The sequence below is a fragment of the Chlamydotis macqueenii genome, chromosome 1 (genome assembly GCF_036417535.1).
Source record: "Chlamydotis macqueenii isolate bChlMac1 chromosome 1, bChlMac1.mat, whole genome shotgun sequence".
Taxonomy (NCBI): Eukaryota; Metazoa; Chordata; class Aves; order Otidiformes; family Otididae; genus Chlamydotis; species Chlamydotis macqueenii.
In genome coordinates this window covers 74,649,726-74,672,870 of record NC_141556.1, presented here as the reverse complement: position 1 = coordinate 74,672,870, position 23,145 = coordinate 74,649,726, and the positions used below count along the sequence as shown (strand labels likewise).

At 38.5% G+C, this 23,145-nt stretch overlaps 1 protein-coding gene across 4 annotated transcripts in view; it reads right to left on the bottom strand.

Moving 5' to 3' along the window:
- Positions 1–23,145, bottom strand: part of ABCC9 (ATP binding cassette subfamily C member 9) — a 73,543-nt gene that overhangs the window by 13,282 nt on the left and 37,116 nt on the right. For all 4 annotated transcript variants that reach the window (XM_086756786.1, XM_086756793.1, XM_086756802.1 and 1 more), the window contains 15 exons: positions 22,341–22,379; positions 19,291–19,329; positions 17,703–17,804; positions 16,209–16,293; positions 15,633–15,713; positions 14,502–14,639; positions 13,883–14,008; positions 13,215–13,311; positions 10,874–11,121; positions 9,792–9,940; positions 8,929–8,998; positions 7,978–8,135; positions 4,995–5,087; positions 2,211–2,313; positions 3–104 (listed from right to left, as the gene is read on the bottom strand). In XM_086756786.1, coding sequence (XP_086612912.1) covers positions 3–104; positions 2,211–2,313; positions 4,995–5,087; positions 7,978–8,135; positions 8,929–8,998; positions 9,792–9,940; positions 10,874–11,121; positions 13,215–13,311; positions 13,883–14,008; positions 14,502–14,639; positions 15,633–15,713; positions 16,209–16,293; positions 17,703–17,804; positions 19,291–19,329; positions 22,341–22,379 — 1,630 coding nt within the window. The remainder of the gene's footprint in view (positions 1–2; positions 105–2,210; positions 2,314–4,994; positions 5,088–7,977; positions 8,136–8,928; positions 8,999–9,791; positions 9,941–10,873; positions 11,122–13,214; positions 13,312–13,882; positions 14,009–14,501; positions 14,640–15,632; positions 15,714–16,208; positions 16,294–17,702; positions 17,805–19,290; positions 19,330–22,340; positions 22,380–23,145) is intronic.

The following is a 23,145-nucleotide window of genomic DNA, read 5'->3' as shown; positions in this document are numbered from 1 at the left end:
ACCGTCAGGGCATACAGGAGACCTAACCCCACAAACCCTGAGTGAGGCCCTTCAGTGATGGAAGTGACAGCCGCAGTCAGAACTATACAAGCACCGAGGTAATCCTGGAACGAGAGAGAGGGGAAGAGAAACATTCTAGGAAACATTAAAATGCAGTATCAATAACATTTATTTACTTGCAGAGCAGGTTCCCTTTACTGATGATTATTTCTACGATGACCTAGTCCTCAATTCTAGTTTGTTTTTTTCCTGGAAAAGGTCAAGGGTTGTGATGTCCAACCTGAAACACTCTAAAAGATCTTGCTGAACACAAAGGAAACAGGCCAGTATTTTCTGCAAATCGATTTGGGCTAGGGTACCTTGTTGTGGCCACCCCAAAAAGAGCAGGTAAGAAAAATCTAATGAGCATATAAAAAAAAAAAAAAAGGATCATAAGGATGCCATAAGAATGACATCCCTAGTTCTTACTACTAAGACAAATCAATTCAACTCTCCTTCAGGTCTTCTCAAACCTTGCTTCTGCCACAGCACTTGGAGTTTCAAGAGGGATTCTGTGGTAGATATCTGAAGGATCTCAGCTCTGCTGCATGGTGATGACTGGCTTTACAGAAATTGCCGTGTAGGCTATATTAGAAAGATCTGACTTCTCACAAGATTTGCAGGAACTTGAGCCCGTCTTCTTGATGTGTACCTCAGTTTTGGAGTGAGTGCCACATGTGATCTCATGTAGTTGTCAAGGTGCCTGATTCATGAGACTGCTGGTATTCCCACTCTCCCACTGCTCCCTGCATTATATTTACTTTGGATTACACGGTTAGCATTTTCCATCCATTTTTTTTCCTCCTGTCTGACAATATTCTGCCTGGAATCTTTCCTTCTGAGATTTAAAACAAGGGCTGCCTAGTTCATCTGTCTGTAAAAAGTGTTGATGAGCAGATGACAGACTTGAACTTAACATCTACAGGGAAGAAGCAGCACAATGGTCTTGAGTCTCCATCAGCAGTTGGGATAGGATTTCACAGTTGCTATTAAATCCTACAAACTTTTGAGTGATGTTAGTAGCACTGTGCCATTAAGCAGAGCTAAATGAACTATTCCTTGGCAAGATCGCATTATTTCTAATGCTATGATGAAGTGATGCATATTCTTGGATCAAATTCATTCTGCATGTAAGCAAGTCTAAGACTGTGAGACATTAACAGGCATTGCCACAGCTTATTCCCATATTGGCTGTTGCTCTGTTACTTATCTGTCTTTGATTTGGAAGCAAGTTCAGCTTGATCTTGGATGCTGTAGGCAGCTGAAAGCTTCAGGCACAAGGGAAAGTTTTGCCATCATAAGAAATGGAACACAACTTTGTTGTTCCATGAGCGTACTGGGAAATGAAGGTGAGGATACAGCCTTTGATGTGAGGATTAATCATGCCTGTTAGTATTTGTGTCTAGCAGAATCAGGTCACTTCTCTGTTTATTCACTGCTCTTTTAGTGTCAGATAAATAAGGAAATCACAGTGACTTTGCTTGCCTTTTCTTGCCTTGCAGATCAGGAGAGCTCCTCATGTGCTGTCCCTGGAGAGCCCCCATGAAAGCCAGCAGCCTGTCTCACTGGCAGTGGCTGCATTGTGCCCTGCTGTCATTTGTTTTTCAGTTGGAATCTAGTTCTGCCAGCTTTCGTGATATTGAACTGTAAAATCACGAACAGTCTGGCCTCACAGCTGCAGTAAGGGCACTGCAAAGGAGGGGGTTAGATTACAACTGTGGGATTAAACCTGTTGCTGGAGAGATACCTCAGGACCTGGAAGCTCAGTGGTGTCTAAAACAGCCCTGGCAGAATGATGGCACAGTTCACAAAACTGCTAAAAAGCCATGCTCTGCTTTGAAAGTAGCTCCTGCTGTGGCAGGTCTGCAGATGCTGCACAGTAGTAGAGAAAGCCTCATTTCAAGTTATGTAAACGTTTGTTCTCGCACTCTCTTCAGATGCTAGACATCACAACAGCAAAAGATGAGGGAGACTTGTATTTTCTTACTCATGGCCAAGAAAGCTGAAAAAAACCCTATGGGTTTAACATAAACAATCCCGATCTATTTTAAGGAACAGTGTGTATAATCTCATAGCGAGATTAATTCTCGTTATTATCTTCTCTGCATCAGGCAAAGTCTCTGTTTGCTTCCAAGGTTTCAAAACCATGGCTGGGACTAAACTGAACGTACCGTCCTGACCTCCAGCCATCTGTTGGCAGCCGATAGAAATAAGTAGGCAATGTTGTTCGTGTCTGTTAGTTCCAGCATACGTTGCTTAAATCTGGCTTCGTGCCTGCCAAGAACAAAGTTGTTATATTACAACACATTACACACTCATACAGAGAAGGATGAAGCATTAAACCCTTCTCTCCCTCCCCTCCCCCAACACAAAACTTTTTGCTTTTGGGTTAAAAACTCATCCCTAAGGACCTGTACCTGCTGCCAGGGCCCTCCTTAATCAGGTAGAGCTACACATACAATGGGGAGGAATTTGTCTGACAAGCAATTATACTGGACTAGATTTTGGATCAGAGCTTGTCCCCTCTGAGAGGCTGCAAAGCCAGGGTGCTAGGAACAGGTTTTACTTCCCAGAGCGTACCCGCTTTTCTAGCTGTGGACTGGGGCTGCTGCTGCCCTCCAGTCCTCTCACAGGTGAGTGCTGCCATGGCCCCTCGCTTCTTCCTCATAAGCCACCAGCAGAAGCAGAGGGCTCACCTGTCAGCTTAAAATCTGATTTCAGTTGTTAGCTGGCCAGCTGCAGGAGTCTCCGATAGGAGTGACAGTGCTAAGGTTTTAACTAATGTAGACTGTAGATTGATCGGTAGGATCAATACTTTTCAGCTACTCAGCTCAGCTGTTTTCTCAGCGAGCCATACACTGAAACTTGGAAAACCACAATAAGGGAGAGCCATAGATCATTTCTGAATGACAGAAATGAGCGACATTACCTCCGCTGTCACTTGTTTCTCTCTCCCCCATGTAATGTCCATCACATTTGAAAACCAGTGCAAGGATGTCAGAGCGCCTAAGAGCCGAGGTACGCCTGAGAGAGGAGGGGGTAATCTCTGCTGGTGTAAGTGTATTAAATTCATGGTGCCTTGCAGTACTTGAGGTATGACCTGAAGTCAGATGGAAATCATTTCGTTGTTTCATATTCTGCTGTCTGTTAAATACCCTCACTTAGCTGAACTTAATTCAACAGCTTATTGTCTCTTATCACAGCAAGCTCTTCCATTTTAAATTCTCAGGGCCCTGCTGTGAAGCACCTGTAACCTCTGTTCTGCCAGAAACGTCCTTCTCTTTTTTTTTGCCTTTTCCCACTGACACTTTATTTCCCTCTGCACAGCTTGTAAACATAGCAAGCAACCTCCCCAAAACAACTGCTAACAGTAACGATGCAGGGAGGAGCAAAGATGCACTGACTATTCTGCTCATCTGCCTTTCTGGCAGCAAAACTCCTATTTTCCTAATGGAAAATCTGACGTGCTCAATCTGTATCTTTTCATGCATGTCCAGCTCATCTTCTGGGCAGTTTTAGACTTTTATCCTGTCAGATGACAAACAGCAAAGGTCACTGAAATTGCTTTCTGATCCAACTGTACTACTTTGTGGTAAGTTATGTGAGGAGCTGCTCTATTTTATCCTGGAACATACTGAACTCAAGTTGCAGAGAATGACTAACAGGACTGTTAGTAAATACGAGCTTGCTGACAAAAACCGCTGGAGACTTCAGGTTTGGTTGACAGTGGAGTCAGGGAAATTAAATGGCTTTGATTAGTACCAGAGACCCTGGAAAACTCAAGTGATAGTAACAGTCCCTAGTCCTTTCCTAGGGCTGCCTTTTGCTCTCTGTCATCCAAGCCACGTTGCCTCTTTGTAAGGTAAAGAAGAGTTGAACCACTCCCAAGAAGTTCTAAGCTCCTTCATCTTTTTCAGGAGATAAAGTGATGAAAGGCCATGCCAAACCTCTCAAGAAGCACTCGGCATCAGGCCTTAATTATGACTTACTGTTCTAATACATCATTCTGGTTGATAATGCTTGTTAAAACATTTCTTGTTGACCACTGGCTCACGTCTCTACAGCACAGCAACATTTTTGCTTGTCCTGCCATAGTCCTTACCGCAGCACTCTGTACTAATAGCCTAGGTCCTAAAGCTAGCTTGAAGTGGTGAAACAGTCTTAAGTTGATCAAATAGGTGTGTAAGTAGCATTGCAGTGAGATCTGCACTGGTTCAAAATTCTACATGGTACAGAATGAGTGCAAGTTACGCTTACTGGGGAGCAACATCAAGCTGGCACTTTGACAGAGCCATGCTAACTATAAGGTAGGGAGTATACAAGGAGACTTTGGCCTATATTTTATGTAGTAAGTAGAGAAAAAAAATGTATGCATGGAAAGCTGGAAAAATTATCTGAATCTTCTGGAATTTATTTTTCAGTTTTGATTGACAAGGCTAGGTTTTACAATATTAAGATCAAGTTCTGTTCTGCTGTAGTTTTCTTGGAAAGTCTTTCAAGTTGCAACCTGACTGTCAGTTGGAGAGTGCTATAATGACATTTCCTTGCCTGAGGAGTGGGTTAAATACAGAAATGATTCAGGGGCACTTGGATAGCAGAGCTTGTAGGATACAGCAGAGGGGTCTGAGGGAGCAGTGCCTGAAAAGGAGAGCTCCCTGCTCTCCAAATAAGGCATAACTAAACTACACACCTTAAAAGTTTAAATATCGTATCCTAAAAAAAGTCATAATCTCTAATTCAGCAGAAAACTAATACAGATAAATTAGTGTGTTACTGAAAATATGCACAAGTGTTCAGAGGCATGGCAAAACAACAAGAAAGCAAAATCTCTTCCCTTCTTGAGATGGCTTAATAAAGTCCACCAAATCCAACAAGTTGCTCTCAGACATACTCTAAGCAACCTGCATGGGCCAGACTGAAACCCAAGCCTCCCTCTAATAATTTGTTTTACTGACCCGAATGCTCTAATGGTGGTAAGGCCTTCAGCTGTCTCAGAGAAGTGACAGAGTAAAGGTAGCTGGGTGCTGTCATCAAGTTCCTGGAGGTCCCTGGGAGTTGGAAAAACAACAGACAGCCGTTACAGTGTGAACATTTCTGTCTGTAGAAATTTTACTGCAGACTGGACAAGAATAAACATTTTATGTATTGCACACATTCTTTTCAGGATCACAGAAAATGGTATTTCTATAGTAAAGAAAGACACTGACATTGGAACATCCCATTTCTTTTTTTGCCATAGGAGCCTTTGAATCATCTCCCAGCCACCTCCACAATCTAGCTTTTGCTCACAGCTAAGCTTCTCTTCGTCCTGCACTCATAATGACATTATCACATCTCTCCTGGATTAAAACCTGCTGTCCATTTTAGCCAAATCCTAATTACCTTTTATTTTCAAACCGTTTAATTTATTAATATAATTAATATAATTAACTTAAACCCAGAACAGTTAATTTTAAACTTTACAGCAGGTTCTTTGTGGCTTTTATATCAGGTATAAAATAGAGCTTGTGTATCTGCAAGTTCACCTATTTTATTGCAACTGTATCAGCTGGCCTAACAAAAAGCGTGCCTTTCGATATAAACCTTGCCTCATTTTGAGTATCTGTAAGTACCACAAAATGCTGAATGTAAAATATAACAGACTATAGCAGACCTTCTATTTGTAGGGTTAACATTATCACATTGGTTGAAATAGAGACAGCACTGACAAAAGAAATAATATGAATGAAAAATTTCCTCAATTATTTAGCAATGGTGTTTTCAGGACCTTCACGGAGCAATGACATTTAAGCCTAAAACGTTCCAGTCTGCTGAAACAGGAACATTTTCCAAATCAGAGAGACAAATGCACCTTTCTGTAACACTCTGTCATCGGCATAGCAGCCAGTTGTATAAACGGAAAAGAGTCCAGATCATTAGATATTTAAACTCTTTATTAAAATTCTACTGTGTTTGCACACTGTATTAGATAGGCCGGGAGAAATAACTGCTCCATAATACTGAACGTTACAGTATACAGAACTGAATTTGCTGCTTGTGTTTTGATGATAAATATGCCCTCTTTCAAATTTATGATGGAAAATACACAGAAGTTTTTGAGACATGTAATGGAAAATACAACAGAGAGTCAAAGTGCTGCAAGAAATACTGTAAATATTTGCATTTCTAAAAACTAGTGAAGCTTATATGCCTGGAAAGTATTGCATGCAAGTAAATTACAAATACTGGCTGAAGCTATTCCTTCATCCTGCATTTCCCAAGATAATTTTTAATAGAAATAAATTGGATTTATTCATTTCTACTGTGGATTGAAAGAACACAAGTCAACCCTGAATGCCTCACAAGTGATTTTAAAGGGTTAATTTAAACAGGTTTTTTTTTTTTTTTTTTAAAAAGGCACTTGCTGATACAGATTTTTACAGAAAACTGTAAGGGAATAAAAGGAATGAAGTAGCTATGGACTTACAGAGCCAAACAGTGCATGTGTGTGCGTGCTGGTGCGTACTGACTTACAGAAGTGATCAACCTCTTGCTAGCTTGCATGGTATGGCTATTGGTACAGCATGTGGGAAAACAACGTTTGGAGATGGATGGGGATTTTCCTCTCACATATAAAATACAGAGAGAAATGGTAGTATTTCCCTGGGGTCTGATATATCAGATTTTGCCTGCTTTTGTGCATTTTAAGTAAGAAGTTTTAACAGTGTGCACTGCCACGTGCAGCAAGACAGGGTGACATTCAGAAGACCACAATGGATTCAAAAATTAAAACCAGCTCTCCTTATTCATCTGCCACCTTGAGACCTTACCAGGTACAGCTTTAGTTTGGAAACCTGGTAGGGAAACAATAAGGCTTCTGAAAAAAATCTCAGAGAATTTAAGCAAATTATTTCAGAATTAAACATTTTTGTTTTGTGAATTCTGATTATAGACTTTTCTTATGAATAAATCTCCTTGGAAACTCTGAGGAAAGCTGATGAAAAGCAGGGTAAAGTGAAGCTAAATTATTGATATGTTGCTTTGTGCCCTTCCTGCCCCATCGTTTTAAGGGGAACAACTGACACAATTCTTTCTCAGGCTACCTAAATCAGAGTATTATCTGTGAAGCCAACTGTACTGGTACACTCAGTTGAAAATCACCATGTCTCTTAGCTGGATGCTACAAAACAGCAGATAATGCTTTTCCATGTGCCTACTGCAAAGATAGCACCAGAAGTGAAAGTCGCTAATGATAGTTGGTTATTTTGGCCTCCCTGCAGACCAGCGGGCACCTTGATGGGTAATTTTAAGTATCAGAAAAAGCAGTAAATGCAGCCAGAAATCTGGCTGATTAAAAAAAAAGGAAGCATGATTGATTGAATTTAAGAAAAAACTTCGAATGGCTTGCTTAAGATGTTTTACTAAATTACATTATGAATTTAGCACTAGAAGCATGACTCTAAGAAATCATTACATGCTTTTTGCTGAAAAAAGTGTACTCTTTATAACCAGCCAAACCATTCTGAATATGAAATGTTGCTGTACAGTGGAAATGATTTTCTGTAGAGGTTTTTTTTCCCAATATGAAGAAAAAGCCGTGACTGACGTTAATCCAGGAACTTATTTTCCATTCTCTACTAACCCACAATAGGTCAAAGAGGAGCTTTAACCAGATGCGAGCTGGCTCAGTTCATTAACAAACTTCATGGTCATCTGACTCTATAGCCAACAGTGTACAAAATTGATGCAACTACTGTTACTTCCCCAAATATTCTATCTGTAGTCAGGTCAGCTGGAAACCATCTTCCAATATATATCTCAAACTCACACCTCAGGATCAAAAGCAGGACGCCATGGCCATTTCCCCCTTATACTAGCTCCTATAAACTCATATTCCATCACAATTTCTATGAACAAATTTTTTCAAATAAATTTTCAGGACAGTTTTTTAATACGTACTTGGAAGCAACTCTGAAGTACTTCTGGATGAAATAAAATGCTATCCCAAGAGGCACAAGGGCAACAAGGAACCATGGAGTGGCGCAGGAGATTATTCCAATGGCTGACAGGCAGAGTAAAGTGGAGCGAGTGAGAGACTCCAAGGTAGGAGGAATGTGCTAGAGCAAAGTTAAAAACATATATAAGGCAAAAATCACTCGTAGTATCACTATATGCCTTTTCCTATAAAGGACCATAGGGAAAGTGGAATGATACCACTGTGCACTCATTGATATTGTCCTTATATCAGGAGCCTTTATGTTTCTGTGGGTCTACTACTCAAACATGCAGAAGTTAAAAAATGAGTCAGGAGGCTTTTTCCTAAAGGTCACTGTTTCAAAGATCATGGGGAAAGTAGAAGCCATTTCCACCTCGTTTATATAACAGGCAACAAAGAGAAAATTGTTCTTGATATCCCAAATATTTAGAGAAAGAGCATGCTCTCTCTCAGAGCTTCGTAATTTTCCTTCCATGTTCCCATAATCCGTACATTCAAGATTATTGCTCATCCAAACATTTTAACTCACAGCCATAGTGAAAGCATCCCTTCCTCTTCCTGATGCACATGTGCTACAGCCAGGATGGAATAACTATTTGTCACTTGTACTTCCATATAGTTCAAATATCTTCTACTCTGTTTCCTGTTTTGAGCCCAAAATCTGGTGTTTTGCTAACCCAGATCTTCCAACAGAAGCAACCAGTCTTCCATCATGTTTATTCTAATGGTTACCTGCCCTCATTACTACAAATGTATGTATACTTTGTATTTTGAATTTGTCTATTATCATTCCCAGAGCCTGTTTTTGCTATGTCATTTTCTACTGGATATTGTAATGCATCATCTTATTCAGTAGCTAAATGAAAATTTACAAAGCCAAGATGTAATAAAACAGAATATATTGATATGTCTACCTGATCAATGATATTTGTATCAGCAGAGAAGCGATTTAGAATTAGCCCCAATGGAGTCATATCAAAGAACCTGTTGAATAAATTAAAAACAAAAAGTTACCTGAAAAGGAATTCCAGTTTTGGATAAAAAGCCCCATCACAGAGCTGTGTCCCGCTGTTTTATAAAACCAAACAGTAAATTTGAATAACTTAACAGATCATAATGTCTGTATCCTGACTGTCTAAATACTTCTCTTGGCATTTCTCCCCCCAAAACTTTTAAGTTTCCTCTTCCAAAAACCTACCGTGCTGCCCTCTGCTCTTTCACCCACACTACCTCAAGATTTAAGATCCCCTCCAAAGATCATTGCCTGTCCCTGGCTGCTATGTAACCTCCTACATAGTACTGGGCACCAGGACTCTGCTTCATGAAAGCACCATAACTGTATTTGTTATGCAGGCATCATTTTATCTGTCCCGCTGCCTGTGAGAGACTGTGGTTATCATGTACAGAACCTGTCTCCAGCCATCAGAAGAAGCCTGGTGTCCACGTTGTTTGACACCATGCCCATTGCTCAGAGTTGGAGTTGGGTGCCCGGGAGCTAGAACTGCACTCGAAGCCATCCTTGACACCCTAGTCCGGAAGGGGGTGCCAGCTATCTGGCACATTTCAGACAGATAAAAAAAAAGGGGCAGAATTTCACATGTTCTGACATTATTATTTTTTTTTTGGCCTTGATTACCTCACTAGTTATTTTCACTTTTTGAGGTCTTGAAGGAAACAGGTCAAATACAAGAGCTTTTCAGAGGAGTACCCTCCCAGTTACAAAGAGGAGAGGTTTTAACCATGTAGCTTTTTGGGAGGAATGTTATTTTTGCTGTACCTGATTGGTCCAAGGATGATCTTGTTGAGGAGATTGTGGTGGAGGTTCTTGGCTGCTGTGAGGCCCATCCACTCCACAGTCAGTGATGTGATGAGACAGAGGACAATCCCTGCTCCAGAGAGGATGCTGAAGACAGCTACATGATAAGTCTAATAAAATGACAAATGCATCAGTCCTGGAAATAAACACACATTCTCTCTTCTACTAGGAAGTTACCAAGGTACCTGGTACCACTCAGCTAGTACGTCACATCACATATATTACATAATTATATTAATATAATCTTTGAGAAATAAAAAAAAAAAAAAGAGACAGAACTGCAGTTCATGAAGAAGTTAATAATTAGAAGATCTGGCAGTTCTAAGATCTCTCTACCTACTGATGAGTACCCTTCAAGACCTTGAAACGATAGTACTTAGAACTGTGAAGACAGACTAACTGGATAAATACAAAAGTATGCAAATTGTTAGCCAAGAAACTCAGACAACAGAAGTGGAACCTCTCAAGAACTAAGGCACTTGAGAGATGTTGGAAAGTTCCACTTTATTAAGTTCAAGCACCACTAAAATTACCAGAGCGAATCCTAAACTAATCTGCCAGGGCTATAACACATTTAAGCTTTCTGAAAGTTTACTAAGTGCATTCCAGTGGGATATTTGTATATAAGTCAAATTTACAGCTATAAGAATATTGTATTTAAGGAGTACATTTGAAGACTTTTTTTTTTCTTTTTCCTGGCAGGACATTACTGGACAGCCAATACGTAGGGAAATGGGGTCATTAACTTAGGTGTTAAAAAATCCAGATGGAATATTGTAGTATGAGATTCCTTCCTTTGAAAAGTCAATAATTTTTCTAACCTCAAACATGCTTCTGTTTCAGTTTTGCATGTGTGAAAAGACTGATAAAATTTGAATTGTCTTATGTTTTAGCATAAAGAGTTCATCCATCCTATATAATAATCAATCTTACCATATCTATCTGTCTTTCCAATATAGCTGTCTTCTAGATGAACAGCAAATAATTACTTCAGAACATTTTTCATTTTTTTTTCCCCTGTCAAACTCCAAGATATAGCCCACCTTATTTGTGCTCTTAACATCATCAACATTCTTGACTCCTTTTGCATTGTCCATGGATGTCCACGTAGCAAGCCAATAATCTATGGCCACTATAACTGAGTGTTTCAATAGTTTTGAGAAAATCATCAGAAAGAGCAAGAAAAATCCTCCAGAGGTTAGATATCTCCAGCACGTTTTCCATGGCATCTTTGTCCTGAGTCTCAAGACAGTTGACATATTATCATCTTCATCTTCTTCCTCTTCTTCCTCTGTGACTCAGAAATTTGATCAAGTTAGCTTGGAAGCAGTACTAAGAATAACACCTGGGTTTATTGGATTTGGTTGACTTTTTTTTTGTTTTGAATATTAATTTTAATGGCAAAGTTCAATTTGTCATTGAGAAACAGCAAACATTTCAAGCATATTTTTCATAAAACTTCCACTGTGCTCTTTGAGCAACTAATCTTCGAATAGTTACCATTTTGTTAATGAGATATTTTAATAAGTCAAGTCTTCCATACTGACTATTTATAGCAGAGACTAGGCCTTTCCCAACCTGTTCAGCTGCTTTTATTATACAGTCAGCAGAGCACTTTGGGTCACATGGAAGATTCTAGAAAGCTGTCCAAAGCTTTCCATCCAGAGGCTCTGTCACCTGTTGCATGAAATAATTCAATTTTTACTTTACTCTTGAGTACTAAAGTTTTGTCTATATAAAAAAAGCACAGCTATGGGATCAACATTTCTTCCAGTCCTACCTTTGACTGTATTATAATTATTCACATTATACTGAAACACAATTGGTAGAAGGCTTCTGCTATGGGAAATATATATTTCATAGATGCATAAGCATTACATTTAAAAACTATATTTTTCCAGGTAATAAAAATATACATCTCACAGCCTTGCAGGCTGCACTTGGGAAAAAGAAATGTTAATCTGCTCTTGACAGCTCTGAACTGACAGTATGTCCACCACTTCTGATTTTGAAGATTAAAAATTAATTAGTAAGTGATTTCTTGAAAGTTGACATTCTACACTATTTGGGACACAAGGACTTTGTGTACATTTCCTAGGGCACATAATAATGATGGATCACATAGAATGCAATGTCAGGTTATATTTCTGCCCTAAAGTTACTGGTATATGTTTTTTGATCTGAATGATGTCTGCTTTTTGCAAGCATTCTGTGGACTACATGAACATGTCTTTTTTTTTTTGCCCTGTGTTTTCTATCTTACCCCACAAAGAAGGCAGTGGTTTTTGGCAAGGCTTTCTTTGACAGACCAAAAGAAGGAGCTTGGGAATAACCTCAGTTTAAACTCCTCCAAAAATTTAACTCAGAAAGTCTACTGATGACTGCATATAGTAAGAGGTGTTCTGCTCAGCTCTGCCAAAGAAGTACGAAGCAAACATAATATTTCCATCTCAAGGGCTTTGGGGTTCAGGTCTGCCTATTGTGCAGTGACTGGAAATCTCTTCAAAATGGAGCAATCCAGGACCTACAGACTTACGATTTAAGATGATCATCTGTCATGAGCACTGCCAGATGGAACACAAGGCAGCAATAAAGAGCCTCCTAACAGCCAGTGTGCATTGTGTGATCACTCTAGCCAACATCACCATGATAATCCCTGAAATTAGTGCTACTGTTGAGTTAAGATGAAACCTGCAGCTCACCTCTTGTCTTCCCTGGTACAAAATTACTGCTTGCCAGGGATAACTACTCCCTTTAGGCCTGGTCTAGCATCCCAGAGATGTTCTTGTTGGGTCTTGTTGCCAGCTGCCTGTATCCGACTATTCTGTGCCCTGTCTCACTTTAAAAGTGATGTGAGTCTGAATCTGCACTTCTAAAAGCACCAAGACCTGGGGAAACAAGAAGCTAAGCTTGAGAACAAAGCCTAAAGCTTCTCTTATAAATAATTCCAGCTAGAAAAATAGCAGGTTAACTCTATATCCAAAAAGGAATTGAAAATAGCTACAAGTTTGATCATACGGTGATATTTCAAAAGCCTGGAAAAGACATCTCACGAGGGACAGGGCTACAGGTGATCTAACATTATTGTGCCAATACTTAGGCAGAGCTATCTCATTTTGCATTAACAATAATTCATACCATTGGTTTATTTCTATCTCACCCCTCACTACCTCCAGGCAGTATAAGTTAGCAAAGAAATTAACTTGTTTTGGTACACCCTTATCCCTGCACAATGTTTAGAGAGATCTATGGAGAATCCCTTAAACAAATCAAAGTATGTGACTTTTCACTGTTGTTACCAAGTGTCATCAACATCTTCATACTTCGTTGCTAAGAATTCACAGCTTGGTAATAGAGTAAACAAAGTGAAATGATAAATCATACCTTCATCTTCATCTTCCAGTTGTGATTTGGATTCTCTGGGGTACATGGCCCTTCTAAGGGTTTTTCTTTCAAGAGTAGTCTGATCAGCTTCCATATCCTGTAATAAGGAAACTTACTTACTAATTTGAGAGCTTAACTGTCTGCCACTGTGGTGGCACCAACAGTCACCTCAAAGACACTTTATTTGGATGATTTAGCTCACAGAATGCAAAAGCACAGTTTTTTAAGATTTATCTTTCAGAAAATCCTGCTTTGTCCACTTCATTCCTTCTCTCTTTATTCCACTCTTTCATTGCCTCTCTTCTGGAATTATAAAAACTTCCAAAATAGTATTTAAGGAATCCTAAATGCTTATGGCAATAGCATATTAAAAGACTAAGAGATACTTTAGGAAGTCTGTTCCTTCCCCCAGCAGAGGATCAGTTGAGCACAGCATTCCAAAAGGATGTTTGCCTAACGTGTCCTTCGAAACCACCTATGACAGATTTACCACACACTTCCTAGATAACCTATTCCAGTCCTTAAAGTTCCTTACAGTTCAGGTGGGGTTTTTTTTCCCTAATGCCTAGTTTAAAACTTGTGTCCTGAGATTGTTTGCTTTTTTTAGAAATGAACTGAAAAAAGTTATCTTTCAGAAAGGTTATCCTTGCCCAAATGCTCCTATTTACCTTTTCCAATTCTTGATCTTGGCGATTCATCAAAGTTTTCCAGTGCTCATACAGCTCAATATCCTTGGTTTGGATATCCTTTAGTGTCCCTTCTCTAAGCACCATTCCATCCTTCATTGCTATGATCTAGGGGAGAAAGCATCCAACAAGTCTACTCAGCAGCATATGTACCATAAGCACTGACCTGGATCCTATAAGACTTGTCTCAGTATAGGTGAGATTACCATTATGCAAACTTCTGTGTTCACTGTATTCAGTATTTTATTAATTACTTTTTAAGCTTGTTGACACACATCATAAACTAAAACTTCCATAAGCTATATGTACTTGTAACAAGTGTAGACAAGACATAATAAGTAACAGTCATATTTGCAATTAAGTCACAATTCTCCAGTGGCTTTCAATCAAAAAAAACCCCACACAAATAATGTAAAAATAAAACTGATCCTTCTACTATATAATCTGTATTATTTAAAGTTTCAGTTAGTCACATGACATATGGAATTAAGAAGGAGGGACTCTTATAGAGAAAAGTAGTGATCTCATCAAATGTTATGGTGCTAACTTCAAGTGTATGTTCATCCTTACGAAATCTGCATCATGGTATCTCTTCTCTTACCCAGTCAGCATGTGGTAGATATTGTAACTTATGTGTCACCAGAACAAGAGTCCTCTTGTCTTCTTGGAGAAACTTCAAAATCCCTTCCTGCATTAAATGATCACTTAAGTGAATGTCCAGTGCAGAGAATGGGTCATCCTATAATAAAATCAAATTAAAAAAATAGAATAGGATACAAAAATTAGGGTTTTTTCTTTCAAGAGTTTTTAAAAATAGAAAACATCTGCCATTACTAGTGTTTCATCCCTCTCTAATGATGGAGACCTAGTCAGAGAGCTGCACCATAAACCAGTGAGCTAGAATCCATTCCTCTTCAAATCATAGCAATAGATTCAGTAAATTTTTTTTTTTGTGCCTAGATGTGTACAGTGCTGGTGCCACACTGACAGTGTGCAATAAATCTGATTAGGAACACTAGAACTGAAATTTCCTGTCCAAATTTGAAAATGCCAGGATCCAGACCCAAGCTTGGGCCTAATTTTGATGGGAAAACGGCACAGGTAAGATAAAGCAGAGTCAGGAACTATTCTAATTTCCTCCAAACTAAACTGCAGATCTGCTTGGTCTTCAATTTAAGTGAGTGTGGCTAGCAACAAGACAACATTCAGATAAGGATATTATATGCAAACACTTTTTCTCTAAGAACAGAAGTCGCTGGTTAATTTCGAAGAGGTTCAAACAGCCCCTTCATAAGCAGTAGCCTCCTGAAATTCCTGACAAGCCTTGAAATTAGTAACAGAGAAGGGAAAGTTTGTCCAAATCCACAGCACTCTACAGGAGAGTGCTGAACCCTCAGTCTGTTTGCATTATCATGCTTTTCCTTATCAGGAGTTCTGCTGATATCAGTGGGACAATGTTGATAGTAGGTCACCACTGAGAGTGAGGAGAAGTTAGACAATCTGTTCTACTCTTCCAGTGTTAATCTCTGTAGGAAATTCCACTTTCATCAGTCCCCCAGAATGTTTCGATGCTGTCTCTGGTGGATCCTATCTCTATAATTTGGATTTGGAGTTGAAAACATGTCCCTATAGTTTTCTAAATCTAACATAATTTTTTTTCTAAAGCTAAATATAAGGAATGACAGTTTTTTTACTAACTTTCCATGCTCCGTGTGAAGAAGAAAAATCTTACCAAGAAGACAATGTTGGTGTTCTGATAGAGTGCTCGAGCTACACAGATTCTCTGTCGTTGGCCGCCACTTAAATTAATCCCCTAATGAATATAATGGATCAGAAATATGCATCTTTGAATAAACATTATGATAGGACTTTGTAAATGTGATTTTTTACAATTACAAGTTCCAATAAAAATAAAAAGCTTTGTTAAAATGCTAATCCTGTTGATAAACAAGCATAATCCTCATATAATATCAGAAGAAAAACTATTATTCAGCAACTAATCATGGGTAAGAGTACATTATGAAGAGCTTCTCTAAGCACAGTAGGCTTCTTAGATTGAAAAATGCAACCAATACTAGCATGAAATTCCGCAAGCAAAATACAGGAGACTTTGGTCAAGAAATCCCATTTGAGAAACAGCTGAAGAAGGAAAAAAGTTTTCAATTTTTTTTTTGCAGTAACCCCTGCTGAATTACAATTATTTATCCAGGCTGGCAGCCCAATACAAACTAGATCTGTCTGAGTGACATCAGAGAGCATCTTCTTAATACATAGGCTAAGCAGATGTAAAAACATTCATATTATTTACCCTTTCTCCAATTTCTGTCTGATCACCAAACGGTAGTAAGTCAATGTCAGGCTGCAGAGAACATGCATCTGTAACAGCTTTGTACCTGTAAAAACAATATGGTTATTGCAATTATTTAACCACTTACTTTGCTAACACAAAAACCTTCAGCTCAAATTCACTGCTAAGTTATTATGCCTCCGTGACGGTTGTATAACTGCAAAAATAAGTACAGCAACATGATTATTCAACAACTAATCATGGGGCCTTGTAAACTAAGCCTTGTAAAAAACAATGTATTTATTAGAGATCTTTATTGGCAAGTCTACTTTTTAAAGATTCAATTATGTAAATTATTGAGTACATTCCTCCTTATCAGGAGATGTTTTGCTGGACTCTGGAGCATTTGAATTAATTTTTCAATGACTTATTATTCTTCTCCCTTTAGGTGCCTCCTCGTCTACCTCGGTGTGATATTACGGGACAAAGGATCCTTATAGTGCTTCTGATCTTGCCAGAATTAGGAAATCACTTGCAAAAGCTTGAAATTTGTTGTGAGATTTCTAGGTCTGTAAGGTATCACAGATGATCTGCTAATAAGCAGCTGGGATCGGGCTATTTCAGTGGTGTAATTCAGCCTCGCCCCTTTGATATAAGTGAAGTTAGATTGATGGATGCAGTAGCTGAAGAATCTGATCCCTGAAATTTTAGAAGCATTTTGAGATGTTTGGCCATTGCTAAGTTTTATTAAGTGGGAATGGAGTCATACATCTTAACAAAGCACCCACTGAGAGGAATAGGGTGTATTTTTAATAACTTCAAACAAAAAGAGTGTTGCCTTTGCAAATATCAGCAATTCGTTTTCTTTAAGTCAAGTCTCTTTTTCCACAGCATGTATTAGCTGACCTTTTAGAAGGAGACAAGAAGCAAGTGCTGGATAGGCACAAGAGAAACTGTGCACCTCAGCTTTGAGACTCCCTTCTCCTGTGTCTCTAAAGGAAGAATTAAGATTATTTCCTTGAGGCACCCCACCTTCATGCGTGCAGTGTTTTTGTAAAGCAGCTGCTCCAGTAACTTGATCACAGCAGGATTAGCACATAAACTCAGTGGAAACATGCCTAGAATCCCTATTTCCAGAGTCCTCTGGCAACCTGAGGCTCCATTAAACAAAACAGAAATATGTCAGTAGTCTCTAAAGATGGGATTCATTTCACCTAACTTGACTGCTTGAAAAATACACATATGGCTTCTGCTGTATTCCATGGAGAGCCACTGCCACTGTGTGATTTCTCACAAACATCTTAGACATGCACTCTGGCTAGAGGGGGAGCCTTGAAAGACTAATTTAAAACAGAAACCTTCCTTCCAGATGGCTAAAGTCAGGTTAGCTAATTCCACCCTAGAGTTAATGTGCATTGATATTTTTCAGAATCTACAAACTTCCGCCAGAAGGAGAAGCTAAAAACCTCTTTAAAAGAAGCTGCCAGGTGTTTTTGCAAGGAGGTTGTTACTTACCTTTGTTTATTAAATGGGCTCCCAAAGATAATATTCTCCTCCACGGTTGCGTTCAGCAGCCATGGCTTCTGAGCTGCGTAAGCCACTGAGTATCTGTTTCTACTGCAGACAGATAAAAAGCTTTAGTAAAAAGCAAAGCACTCACATCATGAAATGTCTAGAATCAGTTTTTTAAAATTAATTTTATGAATGTGCATTCATAAAAATACAGGGAAACAAATAGGCAAAGCAACTGTTACAAAAGTGAAGGGAAGAATTTTAAATTAGACGTTTTTGTTAGAACAGCACCCACTCTCTCCCCTGATGGCAAAATCTAACTCTAGGTTGTATTCTATTATCCTGTAAACAGCTGGTACCTACCTCAATTTAGTAACTGCAATTTCAATCCAAAGGCAAATTATAAATAACCAAAATTATTAAATTCTTACAAGAAGAGTTATTTGGTATTTTTTTCTCTAACACCAAAACAAGTAGTGAAAAGGCACTGTTCAGATGAATACCTTTTTCCTTTAAGTCTATTAGACCCTCAATGGACTGACATGATACTGGAAAAAAGGTCAGTTTAATACAGATTGGGAAGGAATCACTACGGTCTCACAAGTATTAATTAGACATGATTTAAACGTGCCTAAATACCTAATGAAATGTATACAATAAGGGTATGAATGTTCTTTACTTCTGGCCAGTTTGCCTGTGTAGGACAAAAAAGGTCATGTAATTTCAGACATTTTTCTGGGACGCCCAAGATGTGTGAGGAAGGAGATGGGAACTGGTACCGGCTTGTGGATTTGAGCACTTATCTCCATTCTCAGTCTCTCTGATGATATTGCTTCAAACTCTACATTTGATATAGCTTTGTATGTAAGCACCTAGGATTTGCTATTGAGAGAGAGAGTGCTAGGGTATGAGAAATAGCTGGTTAGAAGCAGTCAGTAGTATCCCAAAAAATTTAGGAGTTTTAGCAGTTCAGTATGCACTAGTCTGAAATATGTCCTCAGGATTATCAGATAGCAAATCACGGTGTAGTTCCCAACCACAGCTATGTGTGCCACTACTTCTCTATCATTTATGATGTGTTTTTAGTTTAGCTTGTCCTTCTTTTAAACCTGCAAGCCTTTTCATTGAAGCCAGGAGTGGAGTCACTGCTTGACTTCAGCTGGACCACAGCCGGCTTCCTCCACACACTGTGTGCCCTGCTCCATCACACAGCCATCACGCTGGGTTACAAGCAACACAAAGCCCAGTGCTGATCAGAAAACATGCAAACACATGAGAGGGCACACGTAATGATGTCTCATATCTAGAGGCCCTGTCTTGCAAGATATGGACCACGTTAAACTCCCAGTGATGTCAAATGAGAGCTGGGAGCACTGAACACCTTTCAGACAAGACTGAGGTAGTGGTACAATGGCTGGAGAAGATTGGGATCCACTGGATTTAACACAATTTGTCAGTTAATCCTACAGTAAATTATTATTGGCATGGTAAGAAAACACAGAGATGGCTGAAGGGTACAAAGATGAAGGTTTGAGGGAATTCAGAAGAAATGAATCAATGTATTATGATACACTAAAAACAGAAATAATACCTTCTGGATGCTTCAAAAGAAGGTTCAGTTTCATTTACACTGTAAGTTATGGTAAATGACATTTAGTAAGCAGGAAATATAGAATTAACATTTTGTGCAAGTTTTACATACAAGGACGCTGGAGTTAAGTATTCATTTTAAGAACTCAACACCGCTTTGGTTTTTTTTTTGTTGTTCTTAAAAGGAAAATAAACAAGGTTAATTAAAACTATATAACTTTTCTAAATCCAACGGTTTCATATCTATAGTCTGTAGTGGCTAAACAGGCAAGTTATGTTGTTAGAAAAGTCTTAAAAATGAAAAGGGTATTGTAAAACCTATTAAAAATGAAATTATTAATATTGCCTGGGCATATAAAGGGTTGTCAAGTAATAAGTTAGCTTCTCCACACATTACAGCAATGACCTGCAAAAGTTGATAACGCCAAATTTCCCCTAAAGCAAAGATAAGATTTGCAGATACACTTTTGAATTAGAACAGACTTTGAACCTGTTTATAGCAGTAAGGGTGCATCAGGCCATGCACGGCACTACAGCACCCAGGCTTTCCTCGTTAACCTCCACATCTTAAGGATCTTATCCATGAAATATGTTTTGAAGAGCATGCAGTGGCAGTAATAACATGAAAGATTTTGCAGCTCGCTCTGTTTGTTAATTGACTTATTAACACTGCTGAGGGCATGGACTGGCAATCAAAGCAGTTCTGGACCAGCAATGGTGCTCCTGTCCAGGAATGGCAACAAGTCACTGCGAAGTGCAAAACCTAAAAGGGTAAGTTTATGCCAGGCAAATGGAAACAGGTATTAGAAGGGACTAGAAAACTGATATTAATGTGTTATTTGCCTGACTTAAAAAGACCCAAACAAATAAATCTTCCCCTCCCAAGCCTACAAATCCTCCAGATGAAGTATTTTACTGCTGAGACAGAAATGTCTGTTTGCTTGTTGGGGTACCAGTAATTGCAGCTGCACTCATAAGCAGAGGATCAAAGTTTGGCAAAGGGCATAAAAATTCTAATAGCAGAGCCCTCGTAATGCCAGACACACGTATCAAGCATCTTCCCAAAATGTTAGAACTGAGACATTGCTTTCTGTGCTGCACATCAAGTCTCTAAGAATTTTGACAATTCATGCCTCCTAAAGTGCACAATCAGTGTTTCCTTTGTGCACCAGTTGCCAGAGAAGATATTACATCAGAGGTGAATAAGCCTTATCGGGGGATCAGAGAGCCATAAATTGAGGCTCAAAACAGACACTGTTTCAGCAGGGTTGATTCTTTATTCAGCAGAAGCTTCTAAGTCTCCTCTACAACGGAAAAAAAAGTAACAAGAAAGCAAAAGATGGAGTCTAATAAGAGATTAAAAAGAGGTTGGAAATCAGGTGAAGCCAAACAAAAAAATAAGAAAATGTGAATTTCCTCTATTAAAAAAAACCACAAGCTTTTATCAACAGAGCATTGCAATGGTAGAGAAAGGGATAATGCTTTCATGTATAAGTTTGGGGGTGCCCTCTAAAGTATGGTTTAACAAAAAATTGGATGCAAGTCTTGCAAGACCACTTGCAATTCCATACTAGATTTAATATGCTTGCCATTATAGTAAAATAGATCATCTGAATGAGCAATGACTAATTTTAAGATCTGAATTTTTTAAACTCTTCTTCCTTGGTTAGAAATTTCATTCCACGCTTAGTTTGACAAATACACTTTAATGATGAGTGAGATTTCTGTGAGAACCCATGTTCATTAACAATCTCATGAGCAAACACATGTAAGACCTTTGCTGAGCTGGGGCCTTCACAAATAAGAGGATTAAGCAGTTGATCTTGTACTTTATTACCCTACTGAATCAGAAAGAGTGATGCAATTGCATGGCATGGGAGTGGGCTGAAACTGAAGCTCCTGAGGTTTCTAAAAATAATATTTTATTTGCCCACTGGGATTAGTAATCTGTGCTCTAATTTCTTTATTTACTGAAATGAGGCTATTTATACTGATTTTTATTCTGTATTATAAAATATACATATTCCTCCAAATGGAGCATGATAAGTTCAAGTCTGAAATGGTAGGAAAGACCAAACTGATTAGATTGATTAGTTATTTTTATAAGATTTTGAATATATAAGCTGAAATAATACAGAAATGAATTTAAATCAAAGTTTTAAGGAAAAGTCAAAAAGAGACTTTGTTGAAGTTCGGACAACGTTTATGCTAACTCTAAATGTTTTAAAACAGACTAATGCATCTCTAACCAGGCCCAGATTCCTTCAGCGTACAAAATGAAAAGGGAGGAGAATAAAGGGATACAAAATCTCTAGAATACCACTGTAATGGCAGAATGAACCATTTCCTCTGCTAATATAAGGAAGAAATTAGACGTAAGACAAGGACCAAGTATCTACACAAATCCTATTCAGCAGTTTGGAGGAATTTATTCCTGTCCCTGTGACCAGCCATAGCAACACAGCAATAGTAGTAGGTATGCTGACTTTAGCTACTGACATTTATTTGGATGACCATTTATTCATCTATGGATAATGCCATTCAGTGTTTCCTATGAGCTACCGTGCTTGCAGCCTTTTGGTAAATAGAGGTACTTGGCAATCCTTCTAACGGGACCACTGGCTTTTCCTATTTTTTTCTTTAAGACTTTCATAGCCTGAGGGCAGAACAAGCCATACAGGAGGACTGTTTTCAAAATTCTTGCATTTCTCAGGCTTTTCACTTAGTATACAACAACCTGTTTGCACAGAAAGCAGTTCAATGTGCAGAAAATGTACATAACACCACAGGGTATGCAAGTCCCATGGTGGACTTTCACAAAGATGCACTGCAGGATTACCCCAATGTAACTGGGGCTGAAATCTTATGCATCGTTACTATTACTGTGTTGTTATACCTGAATTTGTTGGGGAATTCACCTAGCCTGCATTTCATCCCTGGATCAGCAGCTGCGTTAGTCATGCATGTGGAATCACGTAGAAAGGGACTTAAGAGAGTAAATAGGACCTTTATTACAGTTTTGTAAAGTATAGGATCCACTTAGTTAAATACCTGAAGTATCCTTCTGTATTCATCTGTCTGTCAGGCAGTCTGAAATTATCAGCAAAACATAACTATGTTTGCATCAGCTACATCACAGCACCAAATTATAGTTTGCAAAGAAAAAAAATCACTAAGGTCTGAGCTGCTTGATAAAACCTGAGTTACCTGGTTATGTACAGACTGCTAATCAATTGACAATATGATCTTAATCTCTCAAACAATGTGAAATGTAAATAGTAATTCATAAACTTTCTCTAACATCTTTCTAAGATTTCTCATTTTCTCTAATCCTCCTAAGATCCCATATATTTCTCTAAGACAAATTTGAGTCTTTCTCAAATATATCTTTGAAAAAAAAATTGTGAGAATAATTTCAAGGTACACTCTACTCACTGCTTGTATTTTCCTAAATTACTCAGAAAAAAAAATGCCCAATTGTGATGTCAAAATCTTCATTATATGTCTCAAATAAATTAAGTGTGGTAAGGCACATATTCTTCTTCCTTTAAAGCTTAAACTCATGTATAATTAAACTAAAGTCAATCGTGCCTTGGCTCCAACTGTACCTGCTACTCCAGTGAGATCATACATTTAGAATAGCAGATAGTGAAACACGGCTAGAGAACAGAAAATGTGACACGTGTTAACACAGGAAAAGCAAAAATATCCAGCTTGCAACATCGCTGTAAGGAAAAGATGACAAAGGAGGTTATTAGCCAAGGGATAGGACGAAAAAAATGTGGTCTCTGTGACAAAATTCACCCTTTTTTTTTCTCAAAAACCTAATTAAGAGGAGTTTGGCTTGATAGTTTTA